We start from the raw sequence: 18097 nt of genomic DNA, 5'->3' as shown, positions 1-18097 counted from the left end.
TATGTTGGAGACTTTGAGTCCATTTTTTTTTCAGCAAAGGTAAGACAAAGGTAAAACAGAAGAAAGGCAACTTAATATCTTTTGCTTTAGGAGTCAAGAAAGAAAAGTCACATTACACAGCATAACACCAACATTTTTTTCATCTAAAAATCTTAACAAAGGAAATTCCGAGCTATTCAGAAACAACTGGGGAGGGGTCGGTATCTCTGTGACTCCTACCTAAGAGACAATGAGACCCTTCAATGAACAGTATGACAACCACGACTAAAGGACACTTTTTGATTCGTGCCAGTTACATTTTGCTTTGTTGAAAAAGAAAAAAAAATGCTGTCCTAGCTGTCCTGGAGCCTCAGACATGATCCAACGACCCCCCAAGATGGTGACAGTCACAGAGATACTGAAGAGCTATGCTCTAGCTGCTTCTAGAGAGCAGGAGGGTGAAGTGTGTGTTGAGAATTCCTCTCCATTTAATATTTCAGGAAAATGTTTTCTTTGTTGGTGTGTTGGGGCAGGTCCTGCTTATTTCTTCTTTCCAGTTCTATTAAATCCCTAACCAGAGCTGAGTTTTCAGGGCTTAGGGCTGCCCTGGGGAAATAGGTGATTATGGTCTGTGCTTAGGGTTTTAGTGATAAGGAAAAAAAAAAATAGCAGTGAGCTGACTCCCATCCCCCAAGCCAATTTCTCTGTGACTGTCTTTTATAGTTCCCCTTTAAAGAGGAAACATATTTTAAAGATGAAGTGGTGACAAGGATAAAATCCCATCCATCAATTTGCACTTTTCAATTGTTATGTGTCTATGAGGGAGAGACAAACAGATGGGGGACTGATGTGCGCAGTTGAACACCCGTCAACCCCGAGAAGGAATTACTTTTTACTTTATATTCCTTGTCACATGCCATCATTTCCTGGTGGAGACCAATTCGGGAATATTCCTTACCCCACAGAAATCCTGCAAGAGTGGTTGGTAGGTGTGCAGTGGGGGTCCGGCTACAGATTAAACAAAGCACTGCTCCCACAGCCAGTTTCTTAGGCTGTCTACCCCTGCCCCAGGTACTAATAAAGGAATGCTGCTGGTCTCTGCCCACTCTGACATGGCTGGAGTTTGAGAGTAAGGTTACTTTGGACTCTGTTTATCAATATCTTAAAAAAAAAAAAAAAAGAAAAAAAAACATGAAAAGCAAACCACACCCATCTTTATTAACTCTGCTTTGATTGTTCCTTAATAGAAACAATTTAGGAGATACTAAAGTCCAAGAAATAAAAGCCAAATATGTGGGGAGTATTCAAAAGTGCATTATACCAAAACAGGCCTCAGTGGTAACCCAAGCTACTCACCAGGTTCTTCTTATTGTTTTAAAATGATGGTGATGATAATAATAGTAATAACAATAATAGAAGAAGAGGGAGAAAGTCAATACCAGTAAATTGAAGGAAATAAGTTTCACTGCTAGTTGGTATTCCTGCTTTCTAGGCTAGACTCTTACTGTACATCACTAATAAACACAGCATGGAGACCTAATATGATATCACTCAACCATCCCTTCATTTGTTTATTCATGTATTGTGAAGGTAAAATAGGAAATAAAACAAGACACACAGAGTACCGCCATTTCCCACAGAAAAGCAAGTGGGAATTTAAAAGAATGCTTTTAAAGATGGAATCTGTTTCTTCCCTGCATTCTGTCCCAGTCTTCAGTGACCTCAAGGATCGAATGCAATTACATCGGCCATATATATTTGCTATGCTGTTTGAGTCTCCCAAGGGCAGCATAACAGTACAAGGGAGTGACATCTTTATGAGGTTAACCCTTTTCTATTTTAAGAGTAGACTACCGAAGGCAGATGTGACCCCTGGAGCATAACGAGAATGCTGGAAATCTGGTAGTTAGGAGGAATAAGAGGCCATCATCCAGAAGGAGGGGGGGGGGGAAATGAGGTTCTGAGGAATAGTTAGCTGGGGAAGAAGCCCAGGAGAATTTTGGATGTACATGATAAGAAAGTGAGGTGTCAAAGGGAGGAGGTTAAAAGAGAATGCACAAAGCAAGGCAATCAGTGTCTGTGCCTTGAGCTTAACCATCATGTGTTGATCACTTGCTCAGTCTCCTCAAGTATTATCCAGTCTAACCCCAAAACCATTGGAGGGACTTACTGTATTATCTTAAAGCAATACATCCTCGGAAGCATGGCTAAAGCCAGCAGCCACTGCCCTTTGCTGGTTTCCAGCTCTGAATCGGTCAACCTTCCTGACGTTATAAGCCACCCCAAATCCAGTGGTTCAATCAAGTACAATGTCTCATGGTTCTGCAGGCTGCATGGGGTGGTTTTCTAGCAGGCTGTGCTGACATGGAGGAGGGCTTGGCCATATGATGACAGTGGTAGTGCCCTTCGCAGGAGTGTGCTTTCGTTTCTCTGCATGGGGAATCAGCCTCCATACAGGCCCAGCTTCTTGGGTCTGGGTTCCAAAAGAACTTCAAGGACATCCTCAGGTGTAGTATGATGTCATTTTTGTCACATACAGTTGATTAAAAATATGGGTTTGGGGATTTAGCTCAGTGGTAGGACATTTGCCTAGCAAGCACAAGGCCCTGGGTTCTGTTCTCAGCTCTGAAAAAATGAAAACAAAAACAAAAATAAAAAAAACACAGACAAAATAACAAAAAGAGCCATGGTGGCTCACACCATTAATCCCAGCACTGGGAAGCAGAGGCAGGTGGACCTCTGTGAGTTTGAGGCCATCCTGGTCTGCAAAAGCGACTCCAGGACAGCCAGGGCTCTGTTACACAGAGACACCCTGTCTCAAAAAACCAAAACAAACAAACAAAACGTCATGAGGCCACATGCCATTTAAAGGAGGAAACGGTAGCCGTTCGTTCTTTTGATGAGTGGGAAAGCTCCATGGGAGAGGGTGATATGAGCCTGAGGGGGTGGCATGATCATTTCAAGACTACCCTAAAGAAAAATTTCAAGCCCCATGCTCCTGCTACCATCACAATCTTAACATTTATGCCAGTGTTCTACTAAGTATTACCTTTTTCATAGGTTGAAAAAGTTATCTTGATAAATGGCATGTTCCTTAGCCTGGAACAGATGTGAAAATCCCTGGGTTCTTCCCCTGGCTCTAACATTGCTTTTGTTTGTTTGTTTGGTGTTTTAAGGAGCTTTCATTTCTTCATCTATGAAAAGAGAGTTTTGTCTGTTTTCTCTCTGCAGGCAGATACAGGTCTATAAATTGTAGAATAGTGGCCTATTTTTAGAGCAACATGAACTAGCCCTCTGGGGGACAGACAGGATGGAGATGAGATAAAGCGGGGAAGGAGATGGCTTCTGTTTGTTACACACTCCCTTGCATGTTGTGAGTGCAGGGTTGAGGGGAGAGAGGTAAGGAAAGTCCTCCCATGTGAGTATGTAATCCTGAATAATCTGGCTGCCTCTCTAGCCATCCTCATTTATTATATGTTAAGCAGCACACGACAGCCTTATACCAGGAATTACAGTGTGAGTCTTTGCTCTGAGGGCTTCTGGATCTAGTCAGACAAAACAACTCCCCTGCACCACGCTCACACAGGAGCTAAGAAGACAGCAAGTGAAAAGGCTCCCCAGCCAGTGTGTTCCTGCGGGAAATGGCTGGCTGGGGCTCTCTCAGAAAGATATTGTTGCCTGGCCTATGGAAGATCAGGTTCCCAAGGAGAAAACCAATGTTTAATTTAGCACAAAGACAGCTCAGACATTCTCTCTGGGGGACTGAGCTTGCAAACAGATCCACATGCACAGAATCTAAGCCAGGAAAGGGAACCCTCTTTGGTGCAATGCTTGGGACTTGGACCCAAACTTTACTGAAGCGGAGCTTCTGTTGCTTTGTCAGGAGGGCTGCTGCTCTTTCCTGTTTACCCTGATGTCTAAACTCTGTGCTTTCTCCAGGCTGCTGTAAGACAACAGAATGGGATAATGCCAGCAGACATGCTTCACCGTGTCTGAATTACACAGTGCTATGTGGCAACCAGATGTGCCAAGCATAGATGGTTTAACACTTAGGTGAACCATGGCCATAACCAAAAATTTGGCCTCTCAGCAGCTTATCCAAAGAATGCTTTAGTTTCTATGCTTTAGATTCTAGAGGTCCCCTGAAATGAACAAGTTTTACCTAAATAGAGCAATCACCATCTCAAAGACCCGGTACAATGTATACTGAGCCAGTTAAGCTCTACTTCTTTGTACCCTATTTGGTTGTCATGACTTTGACGTTGAGAGATTGCTCTGTATGTCCTGATGTCTGTTAGGAAACTTTTCCTTTAACTTCTTGTGAGTGTGACTGAATGTGCGTTCGTGAGGGGGCACCTGAGTGTGTGCACGTTATGTATGCCACCTACTTTGTTGCTAGAGATAAAGTTTCTCACTGGAACTCTCCAAATGAGCTAGAGAGCTGAATTCTTGAGATTCTCCTCTCTCCACATCCTCAGCAGGAATACTGCAGATTTGGGCCACCACACCTGCCTTCTCTTGTGAGTGCTGGGGGATTGAACTGGGTCTTCATGCTCGTGCAGTGAGTACTTTACCAACTGAGACATCTGCTCAGCCTCAACTTTTTTTTTTTAAGACAGTTAGTGAATGTTCTTCTCAAATCCATCAGGAGTACCTGACAAGTTCTGCTGAAGAGCAAAAGATTCAGAGTGTGAGACTTTACATGGGTGAGACCAATTATTGTGCTGGGTAAGATGCACTAATGTACCTCAGCCATTGTTTCCAGCAGAAGGAAAGTTAAAAGCAACGATGTTAATGATTCCATATCCCATAGAGACCTGCCAGGATGACTCAGGAAACAAGAACACCACTAAAAAATAAGAGCAAAACCAAACATACCCATCTGAATTTGATGTTTCGTTTTTGTAAGCATCATTACGGTTTGAGAAAGGTAACTGGGAACTTGGCTTAGAGGATAGGAACAAACAAGCCGAGAAACACAACCTTGACTCCATTCTTTGAGTTAGAACCAAGAAAGCAGCCATACACAAGCATCGCCCACCATTCTCCTCTCTGTCGTCATTTCTCCATCAGCGCACCCTGCTTTGGCTGAGAACTGCCAGCACTAAGTTTGCTTTGAAGGCTTGGCAGCACCTTTTTTATGTTTCTTACAGACAGGCACATTTGAGGAGGCACTAAGCAAAGGAGAGATTCAAAGCCAGAAGCCACATCAGGACAAAGGACTGTAAGTGTGAGCTGCTCAACGGCGGGATGAGGGCAGGTTTGTGTCGCCTGTTCACTTGCAGATGGAGCTAACAAATTCCTCGACAAGAATCTGCTTGCAGAAGCATAAATTCTGCACAGCAAGGGCCTTCTCACCCTTTTTGTACTCTGGGACTGGATTTATTTTTAGAATTATTTGCTAATTTGAATTAAAAATTTAGTGAAATTGTTAGGTTTAGGCTAGTCCCTTTAAAGGATTCAAAATCTCTGCAGATAATTTAAATAACTCATTTACTCAGTCTTCAGGCAGAATGGAAACTCAGAATGTATTCTATTAGTGCACAGTCAAGACGGTACTCCTGTCAAGTTCAAGACTGGATTTGTTGAGTCTGATGTATTGTTTGGTCTTGTTCTCAAGAACCCACCAACATTAAATACATCCCTACAAGTCTGCAAATGGATCCCAGATGATAATGACAACATCAGTCAAGGGGGGAAACTAAGTCCGTAGGACCCTGCACTAACTTCAGCAGACATCGGAGAGAGCAGCCATGCCCGGCCACAGATATCTGGTGTACTTCTAGACACAGACTCGGGCGAGGTTGCAAGCATGTGTCTCACATGAGTAATAACTGTAGTTTACTGAGCCTGTGCATGGTACCACACATTTGACTCACTTACTGAAAAACTGTAGGAAGTTAGTTCTGCTACCGTCATTTCCAAGGAAACTGAGGCAGGAGGATTTGGCTGAGTTAACCAGGATGACACAGCTCATACATGGTTGAGTGGTGACTTAAACCTAGCCATCTTACTCCAGATCCCAGGCTCATCCTCACTGCTCTGCTAACTTACCTCCTTCAGTAGCCTATTGGCATCCTTTGATTTCTGACCTAGTCCCCACACCTTTAATAAGTTCTCAGGGGCAAAAAGCCATCCCAAGTTGTTCATTTATGTTAGTCTAGCGTTGTGAACACCACAAAATAGCGAATAATTTCCCCAAACTCTAAAAATCAGCCAGGTCCACATTTTGATGTATAATTTCTAAACCTTTGCTCAGATCGTGAGGAACCAGAAAGTATGGGTGTGTGAGCGTATTGAGGGTGGCTAGTTTTGGTAGCTGCTCCTTCAGTAACTTGACTGACTATGCTGGACTCTAGACTTCCTCAGCCCTTACAGTAATGTAAGCTTTTCTCTTCAGGCCATGTCATTGCACATCTACCCCTTAACCGTCAGGAGGGAAAGCCGAAAGATGGTAGAAAGATGGAGCACTAGCTATGAGTAGCCCACACAGCCTGGTCTGAGCTTTAAACCGGAGAGAGCTGGCATTATTGGCTTTCCTTGGGTCTCCTTCTGTATACCCTGTAAAAGAAGGCTGAGCAAAGGGCACTGGTTTCTGCTGAATTCTAATGTGCATAAAGGATCAATTACCTATCTATACTGAAAACAAGTAAATCTCACTTATTATCCATAGTCACAGTGTTCTGCACATTTCCCCAAATGCTTCTTTTAATCAACAAGATATTTTCAAACCCAGCAGCTGCAAAAATCCACCTGCTCATCAGGAGAGCTCATTATGTCAACAGGACGGACCTTGCTTGCAACTAGAGGAATCTGGGTAGGGACGAGGCTTCAGCTCCGTTCCTCTGAGCTTCACTTTCCCGTCTAGCCAGGGTGCTTTTAGAATGCTCTGCTCTCAGCACCAAAGGCCATGTCATGCTGTATATAACTCACCATGAACGAAGAAGTGTGTAAACAGCGAAGCATTAAGCAGCCTCGGGGACTTGAGGCTAGCAGAACACAGCACTTAGGCCGTATTCCCTAAGAAGAGACTGCTAGAGGAGGAGGAGGAGGCAATGCTGTCTCCAAGCACATGAAGGATTAGTATTCCTCATAGCTCTGCTCCTTTCTGGCTCCATATTTGACAAGGGCTTCTGATTTGCTCTTGTGAGAATGCCATCATTTTCAGGGGGTGTCTGAACCCCACATGTCCTCTCACTACTTACCCAACACACTGTTCTCTGCTCTAGCCCCTAAATATTTAACTTCTATGACTACATGTTTGCCTGCAGTCCACACCCACATTTCATCCTCAGTTCCTTACCCCTCGCAGGCCCTGAGGCAAGCCAACCTCTTTCTAAGATTTTCCCTGGCCTGATTTGAATCTCTTCCTTACCCACTAAGAGCACTCATGTTTCACTTTCCTTACGATGATGCTCGGCACCACACTATTTTTGAATAGACTAAGCTTTACTGGCTTGAAACTTACAGAGACCTGCCTGCCTCTGCCTGGCCTGTTTTTTTTTTTTTTTTTTTTTTTTGGACTTTTGAGACAGCTTCACATTGTAGCTCAGGCTAACCTGGAACTTTTTATATAGCTCAGGCCGGCTTCAAACTCATAACACCTGCACCTGGGACTCTGGTTGCTGCAATTACAAAAGCATGAATCATTATGCCCATCTTAATGTTAGTGTCCTCGTTTTTAATGCAGGACAAATGTCACCCATCCAACCTGTTCTGGTAGAGATGACATAATACATGTAAAGAGAGCTCCCTGGGTCCCTTAGGTGGGCCTACGACTTTGTTTCCCTCTTTAACTTCCTGTGTCGGTTTAAAGGCCATCCTGAAAGCTAGGAAGTTCTGCAAAGCAGGAGGTGGCTCTCCACTGGACTGTGGGCAGCACAGGCTGTGTCTTTAGCATATCATTTCTCCTTTATTCTCCCACAGAGCTTGCTGGAGTGTGAAGGAAATTAGCATGAAAATGAAGGAGGAGGAATTTAGAGTTGTTTTCATTAAACATGGATGGCCTTGTCCATGAATGCTGAACACACCAAAGGGGCTGAGATGAGGGAGGAGGCAGCAGTAGAATCCGCTCGGAAAGGCTTCATCTGCATGCATTGAAAAACTGGGTGGTGGTTTTTTAATTTTCAAATTCGCTAGAAGGTTTTTTAAAAATGAAATAACAATGCTAAGAATCAAAGTGAACAACACAATTAGAAAACAACTAATCATGGTCAGACCGCTAGTGAGATTTAATTGCTGTGCCTAAGAATGTTTGAGAGTTCCGGTTATCACCTCAGTGCTTAAGCTTGAACAGAGATATATGAAAGCCATAGACATTAAAGTTTGACTTAGAAAAATATTGATAAATATTTTGAATATGAATTGATGAATAGTACTTGGCAATGATATTATTTCAAAGAAAGCAAATGACTTCTATGGCAAATACAGAGCACCTGGGCATGCATGACCTCACCAGCCATCAGTGCAAGCCTTCTGAAGATATTTGAGAGAGCACCCACTATGTGTCAGACTCTCTCCACTACAACCCGCTGCCTCATGTTTACCTGAATGAGGTAAATATTGGTCCTGAGCCACTAAGAACTCTCCCTTTATTACTTTGCTCAGGAGAAGCAAAACAAAATAGGTTTGTTCTTAAGGAAATGATGGCTGCATAAACAAATAATGTAAACACTCCTCTCACAGTCCCAGAAAGGAGATTTGTTATTTAGACCTCTAATCTCAGACTTCCAGACTTGCCCTCCACTCCTTGTGCAGCCCTGAAATTTTGTTTTTATTAATTACACTTTATTCATTTTGTATCCCCCCATAAGCCCCTCCTTCCTCCCCTCCCGATCCCACCCTCCCTCCCCTTTCTGCATGCATGCCCCTCCCCAAGTCCACTGATAGGGGAGGTTCTCCTCTTCTTTCTGATCTTAGTCTATCAGTTCTCGAAGCCCTGAAATTTTGAGTTGGTCAATTGGAAACTCATAAAGGAACTCCAGCAATCACTTTACCGGTTGGACTTTCTTAACCTAAGGACTGGCATTTTAGAATACTGTTGGCAAAATATTTAACTTTCCCATGTTGTTTGTGTAAACAACTTTTTCAAAAATCCTTAGACACTCTGGGGACACACCTTGCCAAGGCTTCTGGGGTCCACAGGGAGGTATAAGGGGCACTCTAGAAAGACACCCAAGACTTCACAGCACGGTTCACTTTGAGTAATATTCCTAAGATTTCAGACATACTTAAATGTACAGCTATTTTAGTTGTATTTGACAGCCCTGATTTTGCGATACTAATCCCTCTGTTTACAATAAGAGCTATTTTACCTCTTAAAATAGACAGGGGAAAACTGAGTGGGTCTCTCTCAACCACGGAGGAACCAGTATTCATCCCTAAAGCCCAGCAGCAGCATCGCTGGTGATGCTTTCGTCTTGTTTTTCATTTTATTCCAAAACGCATTCCCCAAACACAGGCTAATTCGTGTTCTTCCATGAAAGAGCTGATCTCTGTTTGGCGCATGACTGCTAAGTGATTAGTCCTCAGTCATATCCAGCAGGTTAGTGATCAAGCAGGCACCGAACCAAAGGACGAGCTGCTGGTCTCATCTGTGCTCTTTCCTCCACAGCACACGGGAGAAAAAAGAGAACGTCTGAAGCTGAAGATGCCTGGGTACCATTTTTCCACCTAATCTAGCAACAATGGTCTGTGCCACAGAGAGAGTGTGTTTCGGGCAAGAGGGAAAGATTAGTAATTTTCACGGATGTGCTAACCTAACAGCTCCACGGACCAGTGATTATTGAGTTTTACAGCTCATTCAGATATTCAAACATACTTGAGCAGAAAGTGATTTAGTGGCTAAAGTCTTCTCTGAGTGGCTAGAAAGGCCTCAGAGCTCTGCAGTCTCAGCCCTCGATGAGGCCCTGTGTTTGTAGTTTCTTGAAGTGGGGCTTCCCCTGAACTGGAGCTAAATGAAGAAACTGGCTGAGTAAGGGCAGCAGAATTAGGCTCTCAAGTAGACAAAATTAGAACTGACTTAGAGGTTATTCTTGCATTCTTCTTCAAACTCAAGCTATTAAAGAACCCAGACAGTATATCTTCTCTGCGGCAGGACACCCCTCACAGACAACATTACCCCACTGGACAGATCTCATCCTTCACCTTCACTTGGCAGGCAGTACTGACGATATCCAAGACACTGGCCGCACAACAGATACTGGTTACAGAACTTCGACAGGGTACAGTATGCATATTTTAATTGATATGATCAATACTTTCTCCTTCTCCAAAGGGCATACACGGGCACTTACAGCATACAAATTAACCCGAGAAGTGTTACATTCAACACATCCAGACCACATAAATGGACATAGCCACAACAAAACTAAGGGAGACTCTGACATGCATTCTTATGCAGAGGCCCTTTAAAATTATTCACATTTCCCTGAACATAAGAGATTCCCAAGCGAACTGAAAGCTCTAGATGAAACTCCTGAATTCTGTGGCCTCTCCCACTTTAGACAGTTGCAGTAGCTTCATACAGAATGTGCCTCCGAGACCAGAGTAACATGGGAAGAAACAAAGCCCCAAATTTAGAAGCTAAAATACGGAGGGAATTCCCAATAACCGAAACAGGGTGTCAAACCAACCCCCGTGATACCATAAACTCTCATCTAGGAACAAGCATAAGGACTGAGCTGCCAACTCTCTGTCCTATTTTATACCAAACCTCCCAGATTCGTCCCTGTACTCACAGAGAGTGCTCCATCAAGGGGCTATTTTAAGAGGTGGTTGGTGGGTGGAAGAGAGAAAAGAGAGTCCCGAGAAAGGGTGGCAAACACCTTCAGCTTTTGTAGCTGCAAACTGGAGCAGAGAAGGTAGACCCTATTGCCTCCGGTCCCTGATATCTGAAGCAAAGCTACTTCAAGTTACAAAACCCACTAAAGTTGGTTTCATTTTGCATCCTGAAACACTCCAGCAAAAGAGACTTCATCAACTTCCCTCCCAGCTGGACAGAAGCAAAAACCCAGGAAGGCCACAGGGGGCATTCCACCTTCCTCGCTGAGGCTGGGAGGGAGAGGCACAGGACAAGCCCACACCGTGGGCTTCTCTAGGCTTGGCACCCAGGGCAGAGATCAGGCTTCCCCTCTGGGCTTGTCCTGGGCGCCTGGCTGTCAGTACCATCCCCAGAAGCACTCACCAGGAGACTCTGAAGCACACAAAGCCGCATTATTGGGAGGCTTGCAGACAGATTATAAATTTACTGGGGACAATCAAGGCATTTAGTTACTTTTGGCTGCAGAGCTGGTGACACACACATGCACACAAACCTCATTCTTTCCTCCTTCTTCCCTCTCCCTAGCATCTCTCTTTAGGAGACAAACTTCCCCTTAGCTGGGAATTCCAGAGAAAAGTGGGGATGGAGCAGGTGGGAGAGAGAGGTATACAGGCCTGGAAACTCCAATATAAACTGAATAGTTTCATTCAGGAATAAAGCACGGGCCAGTTTAATTATGGGTAGTTAGTTTTCATGTGGATCTGGGAGTCCCAGAATCACAGCTCTAGGCAGCCCAAGAAAAATGTGTGCCTTGTGGGGCAGAAGAGCAGTGTCTCAGTCCCCAGAGCTTACTGGGGACCATGGGAATCACCGTGGATGAAGGACACGGCAAAGAGCAGCCAGGAAGGAGTAGTGGCTGACTGAAACAGGCCCTCTCCTCCTTCAGGAGCTGCTCAGTACCATTCTTCCTTGGGGCTTTCTGAGTGTTTGGGGGCTCCCACAGCCATTTCCTGTCTTCCTTTCATTAGGCTTGGCTTGGCAGGCTGCAGTGGCCAGTGAGCAGTCGCAGAGCTTCAGGAGCCCAGCAGGATAAGCTTTTGGGCACAGGACTGGCTTCCTACTCCTACTGAAAGGCTAATGGCATAGCAGTTCAGGGGAGGGGGGAGCCTGAACACCAAAAGCAAGTGGGTCACCTGACCAAGACTGACAACCAAGAACCAATGACTCAACACTCTTCCCTCTGGGTGGGGTGTTGTCTGTGCCTCTGAGGAAGCTCTTCCAGTCAGAAACTTACTCAGGCTTCAGGGTTTGATGTGCCGTTACTGGGAGAACTGAAGACGGACTGCTTCCCAGAACCACAGTAAAATGCTCGCAGTGCCTTTCCACAAGTGCTGGGAGATAAGACTGCTTGATCTGAGGGTTCAGAATAAAGACTAGACTGGGGCTTGGGGAAGGAGCTCATGAAGATCTTGGGAGTCCTCTTACCAAGCAAGCATTCCTGCAGAAGTCTGCCTGAGGGGTTCCCTCACTTTTTTTTTTTTTTTTTTTTACTGTGAGGACACTATGTAATGTCAATCACAGACTCCTCTGAAGCCCAGGTGAAGAGGACTTCAGAGGTGGGAGGAGGAGGATGGGGTAAGGTGAACAGGCCAGCTGAAGCTAAGTTTCTATCAAGTAAAGAATGTTTTACTTGTTTTAATCAGAGCCAATGTGCTAAAGTATTAAGATTCTGCAGGATTTCTCAGCCATAAGGTTTTTCTTTCACAAACTGGACTTTGGAGCCTCTGGAGAACCCAGGCTCTTACCTGGTGAGGAACACACTTTGGGTGTAGGACAACGACGATGAGCACCGGTGACTTTGATAGTAAGAGCTTACAACCACATACTCATACCCAGCAGCCTTTGAGGGACTGATACCTTGGCCTTCTTCATGGCCATCCATTCCACATGAGGCCAAGACAGCCAGCCACCACCTTTGCAAAAGGCCGCATGACTACAGCCAGAATCATAGGAGAAAACCAGGTGCCTTACCGCAAGCAGGGCCGAGTTCCTCTGGTCCCCGGGGGTCGAAGCTGATGGCTGCTGCTCTCGGTTTATCCCACTGTTATCATTACTGGTCAGCCTGTGCTGGTGATGGTGATGATGATAGTCTGGTGGAAGTGCTGGGGCTGGGGCTGCTGCCTGGGAGGCCACAGGAGGGGCAGCAGGGGGCGGTGGAGGGGCTGTGGTGGTGGCAGTCGTGGCTGCAGCCTTAGCGTGTTTGCTAGGCTTCCTTGCCCCCTGGCCATGCTGAACCAGGCTGAGGAGCTGCATGGTGCTTTCCCTCTCTCGGTCTGAGCTCTCAGCCCTACCACGTTCATAGCGTCCTTCACAGCTCAGGTGGTGCTGTCGACAGACAGCAATGCGAGCCCTCAAGCGTTCCACAATAGCACTGTGCACTCTCGGGGTGACTGAGCCCCCTCCAAGGAGCCCCGCCCCAGAAGCCCCCCCTAACCCTCCTGCGGGGGCCTGCGGGGGCGCTGTGTCCCCCATCTTGTTGGACACAATGATCACTGCCTCTGGGATGGTGAGGTGCAAGAGGCTGGGGCTGGCTATTGCAGGCAAAGCTGGTTTCAGTGTTCAGGGCCACATGAATAGAGGTCTTCAGAGGGTGGGGAGCCGTGGAGAAGGTGTGGGGGAGGGGAGCGAGTAACCGGAGGGTGGGGAGAAAGATTAGAAACCAATTGGAGAGAGGAAGTTGGAAACAAACCCTGATAAACTTAGTCTAATTGCATTTGACAGCTCAGGAGAACTTGGAGAGAGTTGGTAGATTGCTCTTCTCCCCCACCAGGCTGACAAGAGCCTCTAGGTACTTTGTAAACACAAAGTCTGGGGGACAGTTCAGGAATTCAGGGATTGTCAAGGAAGGGACAGAAATACACAGCAAAAGGAATCAAAATGGTCATTAAATAGAGACCCAGAGTCCCCTCACCTAGTTGCTCCGGAAAATTATTTATAGGGTGTTTCTGCAGAGAAACACATTTCTGTCGTGGTCTATGGAACCAGCAGCCTTCACTTTTGCTCAGGTTAAGAAACAAACAACAGGACTGTTTCCCAGGGCTTCTGAAGTCATGTTCAAACTGTGTGAGATCAAGGAGGACTGTCTTTGGTTTCTCCGTCCCTTTCTCTCTTCTGGTGTTGAGGTTTTCTCCTGGGGGGGGGGGGGTGTACAGCAGGATGTAGTCTTCTCCCCAAAGGAGACAGCTTTTTCAGCCTTAACAACGTCAGTAATTGGACGTCAGGACCATGCTCTTTTCTTCAAGCTAATCCAATCACCGGCAAAAATCCTGATTCCCTCTTAGGTTTCTTAGTCTTAAATGAAAGCAGTCTGAAGTAACTGGCTACTGAGAGGCTCCTTCAACACATTTTCCCCCTTTCCCACTTACGTTTTTTATTTCTCACCCCCCAGTTCTATTCTAATACAGTAGCAAGAGAGACAAAGTCTTCCAAGAGTAATTTACAAACGATGGTCAAACTTACAAACTTCCAGCAAATTGCACCGAGTCATGTCCAGCCACTTTTCTGTCCACTTTTGTACATTCCATGCCCGGCCAGTGGCTCAGAGGGTCTGGACTCCCAAAGGCAATGTGGCTCCTATCTCTTGTATTGCTTCGCTTTATAGATGGGGGGGGAAAAGAAGAAAAAAGTAGCTTGTATTTTCCTTTCTCTTTCAGGTCTGTTCCGAGCGCTTTCGTGACACCGGCTCCCGCTCCTCGGACTCACGGCGAAACACAGGCTTTCATTGTGCTGCGATAGGAGAGGGAGAGAAAGAGAGAGAGAGAGAGTGAGACAGAGAGGGAGAGAGGGAGCCAGCAGGCTGCAGATGGGGGAGGAGGGCGGGAGCTCAGGCTCCCTGGTGGAAGGCTGGTGCCGCTGCTCCAGTGAGTAATCGCAGCCAGGCGCCGGGGAACGGAGTGCAGAGGCCTCCCAGTGGCTGAAGAAGCAAACCCTCTAAAACAGCATCTCTCTGCAGCCGGCTCTGGGCTCAGCCTCAGCCTGGGTGCTGTGGTGGGGGGAAGACTGGGGAAATTCCCCAGTCTCCTTGCAAGTGTTCGAGCGCTTCTCAGTGCTAAAGAAATTCCCAGGCAGGGACTGTATTTTTCCCCTTCCAGGCCCGCAGTCCGCCCTCCTGAGGATATGATTTTCGGTTTTCAATAAGCTGTGAACGACACCGCTGAGCACCCCAGCAAGAGCAGGGTGAGCGCGGAGGAAAAGCTCATTTGCACAGTGAGGAAGTTGGTGAGTGAGTGCTGCCTGCGAGGTGCTGAGAGGGAAGTCCACAGCTGTCTCCTAAAGGGACCCACTCCTGTGAGCCAGTTAGTTTGGGCAACAGGCTGGGAGGTGATGAGCAAATCATGAGGGATAAACAAACATTTTATCAGGCTGATATTGTCATTACCTTGAGAAAGGAAATATATATATGTATATATACCCCAAACCAAAACAACAATAAAAAACCCCCAAGGTTTCTCTGAAAATTCACCAAATATAAGGTGTGTTGTCTGTAACTGGTTGGTATATTTAACGTACCTCATAATTTCGAGCACATTCCTAACAAAAAAGGAGAGGGGTAATTCCTTTTCTTCAGATGGTGCAGTTTGTAAAATATTCAACCAGACCGGACAAACCTGTGCGTGCTTGTCAATTATAGAGAAGAAACTAAGATGGGCACAGTATTGGAAGTCAGGACCAACAAAAATGCAAGCGATGTAATTTCTAAGTCACTTGGATCTGAGGTCTCCAGACACAAAGCCTCATTCACTTAACAGATTCTAGAATGTCAGTCGTGTGATCCTGCTTCAAACATGAGCTATGGGAAGAAGCAAACTAAATAATGTAGCTCAAGACTGAATTTACCCACAGTTCTCTCCCCCACTTTTTCCCCACAGGTCCCAGGATGTTAAGTTAGAAATGGAGACAGGTACACTCAAATAGGACATGGTATGTCTTTTCCAAAATGCTTGGAATCCAAAGCATTTCAGATTTCAGGGGCTTTGGATTTGGGAATATTGGCTTAGAATATCCCTAATCCCAGAGGTCCCCCCCCCCAGATCTGTCATGTTAGCTCTATTTAAATAATTCTGTTCTGCAGTATCTCAAAAAAATTTTTTTTGAGTCAACTACTTTATTTGTATAACCTTTGACTCTTTTGGAAACATCCTTCTCCATGTCTCCTTCAAGGCCAAGTTCCTCTCCATTCATGTGGAGAAAGGAGAAGCTGTATTTATTAGGAAAGACAAATAGAAACAGAGTCTCCTGTATCATTAAAAAGTGAAGGGTTTTGACCATTGTATATTTCATTTTTTAAAAGGAGTGTTCAGTAGTGCAACTTCTACTAACTTGCACTTCTGTCATATTTAGCAGTCACAGCCAGTGAAAGAAAACTATGTAGTATTTAAATGAAAAACACTGCTCATTCCAAGGCCCATGGTAACACAGGTCTCAACAGTGGCCCTTGGCCAAACAAGCTACTCCTAGTAACATAAATTATAAATCAGAATGATAATATTGCTAAATTGAGACAAAATTTAACTGATATAAAATTGTCCATACTTTTAGAGTATGGTGTATTGTTCCAATAAAGGTGTTCACTGTGTAATAAACTCTTGAATTCAGGTAATAAGCTCACATTGCAAGTGCCTTGAGCTGCTGAGCCATCTTTCCACCCCCCCCCCTTGTTATTTTGATAGGAGCATGAATTAAAAGCTCGGGGAAACAAGACTCAACAGCTTTCCCTACCACATTCCTGTAGGTAAGACAATCCTCTGGACTCTAGAGTCTAGAGGGTCTTTTGTATACTTTTAAAAAAATTATGTTTTACCTGCATGTATGTATGTGTACCACATTGCACAATGCTGTGATGGTTTAGGCCAGAAAAGGGCACTGAGTGCCCTGGCCTGGAATTACAGGTGGTTGTGAGCCACATGGGTGCTGAGAACTGAACCTAGGTTCTCTGCGGGAGCAGGCAGTGCTGAGCCAGTGAAAGGCTGCTCTCCAGGCCTCTTTTATGCACACTTATGCACCTGTATGTAGCCTAGCCATTTAATTTCTGATTGCCAGTATCACTGACATCATTCTACTTCTGCACATCATTTATTATTTATTTTAAAAAATCACCACCAAAAGCCCAGCACATCACATATATCTCCCTCAATACAAGAACATTCCTGGAAATACATATTATTAGGATCATCCAGTTCTTCATTTAGACAATGAAGACTTATAAGATGACTTGTTCCATATCATGCAATTAGTAAGGCTCTTCATACCCAGGTTCTCCTAACCACAAGGCTTGCTGCCTTAATGTGTGAGTGGCACTACAAGAAGGCCTAAGGCAAGGGATGCATTAATACCTAATGCCCATTCTGGAGTGTAAGCAGGTCAGATGCTATCCAAAGAATGAGTGTTGGGTACAAACACCTGAATATGAGAGCAGACGAGTCAGGAAATTCAGTTAATCGTACCCAATTGCTTATGAAAGAATTATTTTTTTGCAGTTCATCAGACATACTTTAGGGATTCTTCCTTTCCCTATACCTTCCTTTCCACAAGTCACTCATGATCCGAACACCCTCCCATAGTCTATCAGCTCTCCTCAGATTCTGCTTTGCTTCCCTCCAACACTGCCCTTTCATCTTTATCTTTTGAACATGGCTTCACTTTTGTTTTCTGGAGTGAGCAGAGGAGTACATCTCCATGTGCCAGAGAAATATAAATTAGCAACAGACATGTGACAGAAATGTCTGCCTCACCCTTGACTCACTGCTCATCATCAGCTTCAGTATCCTTGCACTTCCTGTTTTTCTTTCCTTCTTTTTTTCTTACTTACTAGCTTGAAAGACCAACAGAAATAATTATAGAAATGTACTGCAGAAAATACAACTCATCTCTATCCATATAATGACTTAATAAAACATAGTCTCATGTGATACATACACAGAGGCACAGGTCATGAATCACACAATAGATAAAGCTAGCTAAAGTCAACCAAGTCTTCCAGTAAGAAAAAGCAAATAAAATGCCACAGAACAACAGGTCTCATCTTTATGAATTAAAGATGCAGAATACACAGCTTACTCTGAAAGCAGTTTAGTTTATTGCATTATGGAAAAATTAGGAAGTACAAAGTAATGTAGGCACAAAAATAAGCCTTTAAAGTGCTTTTGGCTTAATTTGTCTCTCACATCTTCAGATTGGAACATATACATACAAACTTACATAGAGAAAGGTATAGTTAAAAAATCATAAATATATCTCAATCTTTAATACATTCCAGATAAAACTGTACAGAAACAAGACAGAACATTATACAGAATG

The 18097-nt window shown here is 44.7% G+C and overlaps 1 protein-coding gene across 1 annotated transcript in view; it reads right to left on the bottom strand.

The window, feature by feature from the left end:
- Nucleotides 1-13816, bottom strand: part of Maml2 (mastermind like transcriptional coactivator 2) — a 323871-nt gene extending 310055 nt beyond the window's left edge. The window contains exon 1 of the mRNA XM_055615600.1: nucleotides 12773-13816. Coding sequence (XP_055471575.1) covers nucleotides 12773-13273 — 501 coding nt within the window. The 5' untranslated portion in view covers nucleotides 13274-13816. The remainder of the gene's footprint in view (nucleotides 1-12772) is intronic.
- Between the last annotated feature and the right edge of the window lie 4281 nt (nucleotides 13817-18097).

Source organism: Psammomys obesus, unplaced genomic scaffold (assembly GCF_907164565.1).
Source record: "Psammomys obesus unplaced genomic scaffold, mPsaObe1.curated_primary_1811, whole genome shotgun sequence".
NCBI classification, from domain to species: Eukaryota; Metazoa; Chordata; class Mammalia; order Rodentia; family Muridae; genus Psammomys; species Psammomys obesus.
This window is presented reverse-complemented; position numbering and strand designations above follow the sequence as displayed.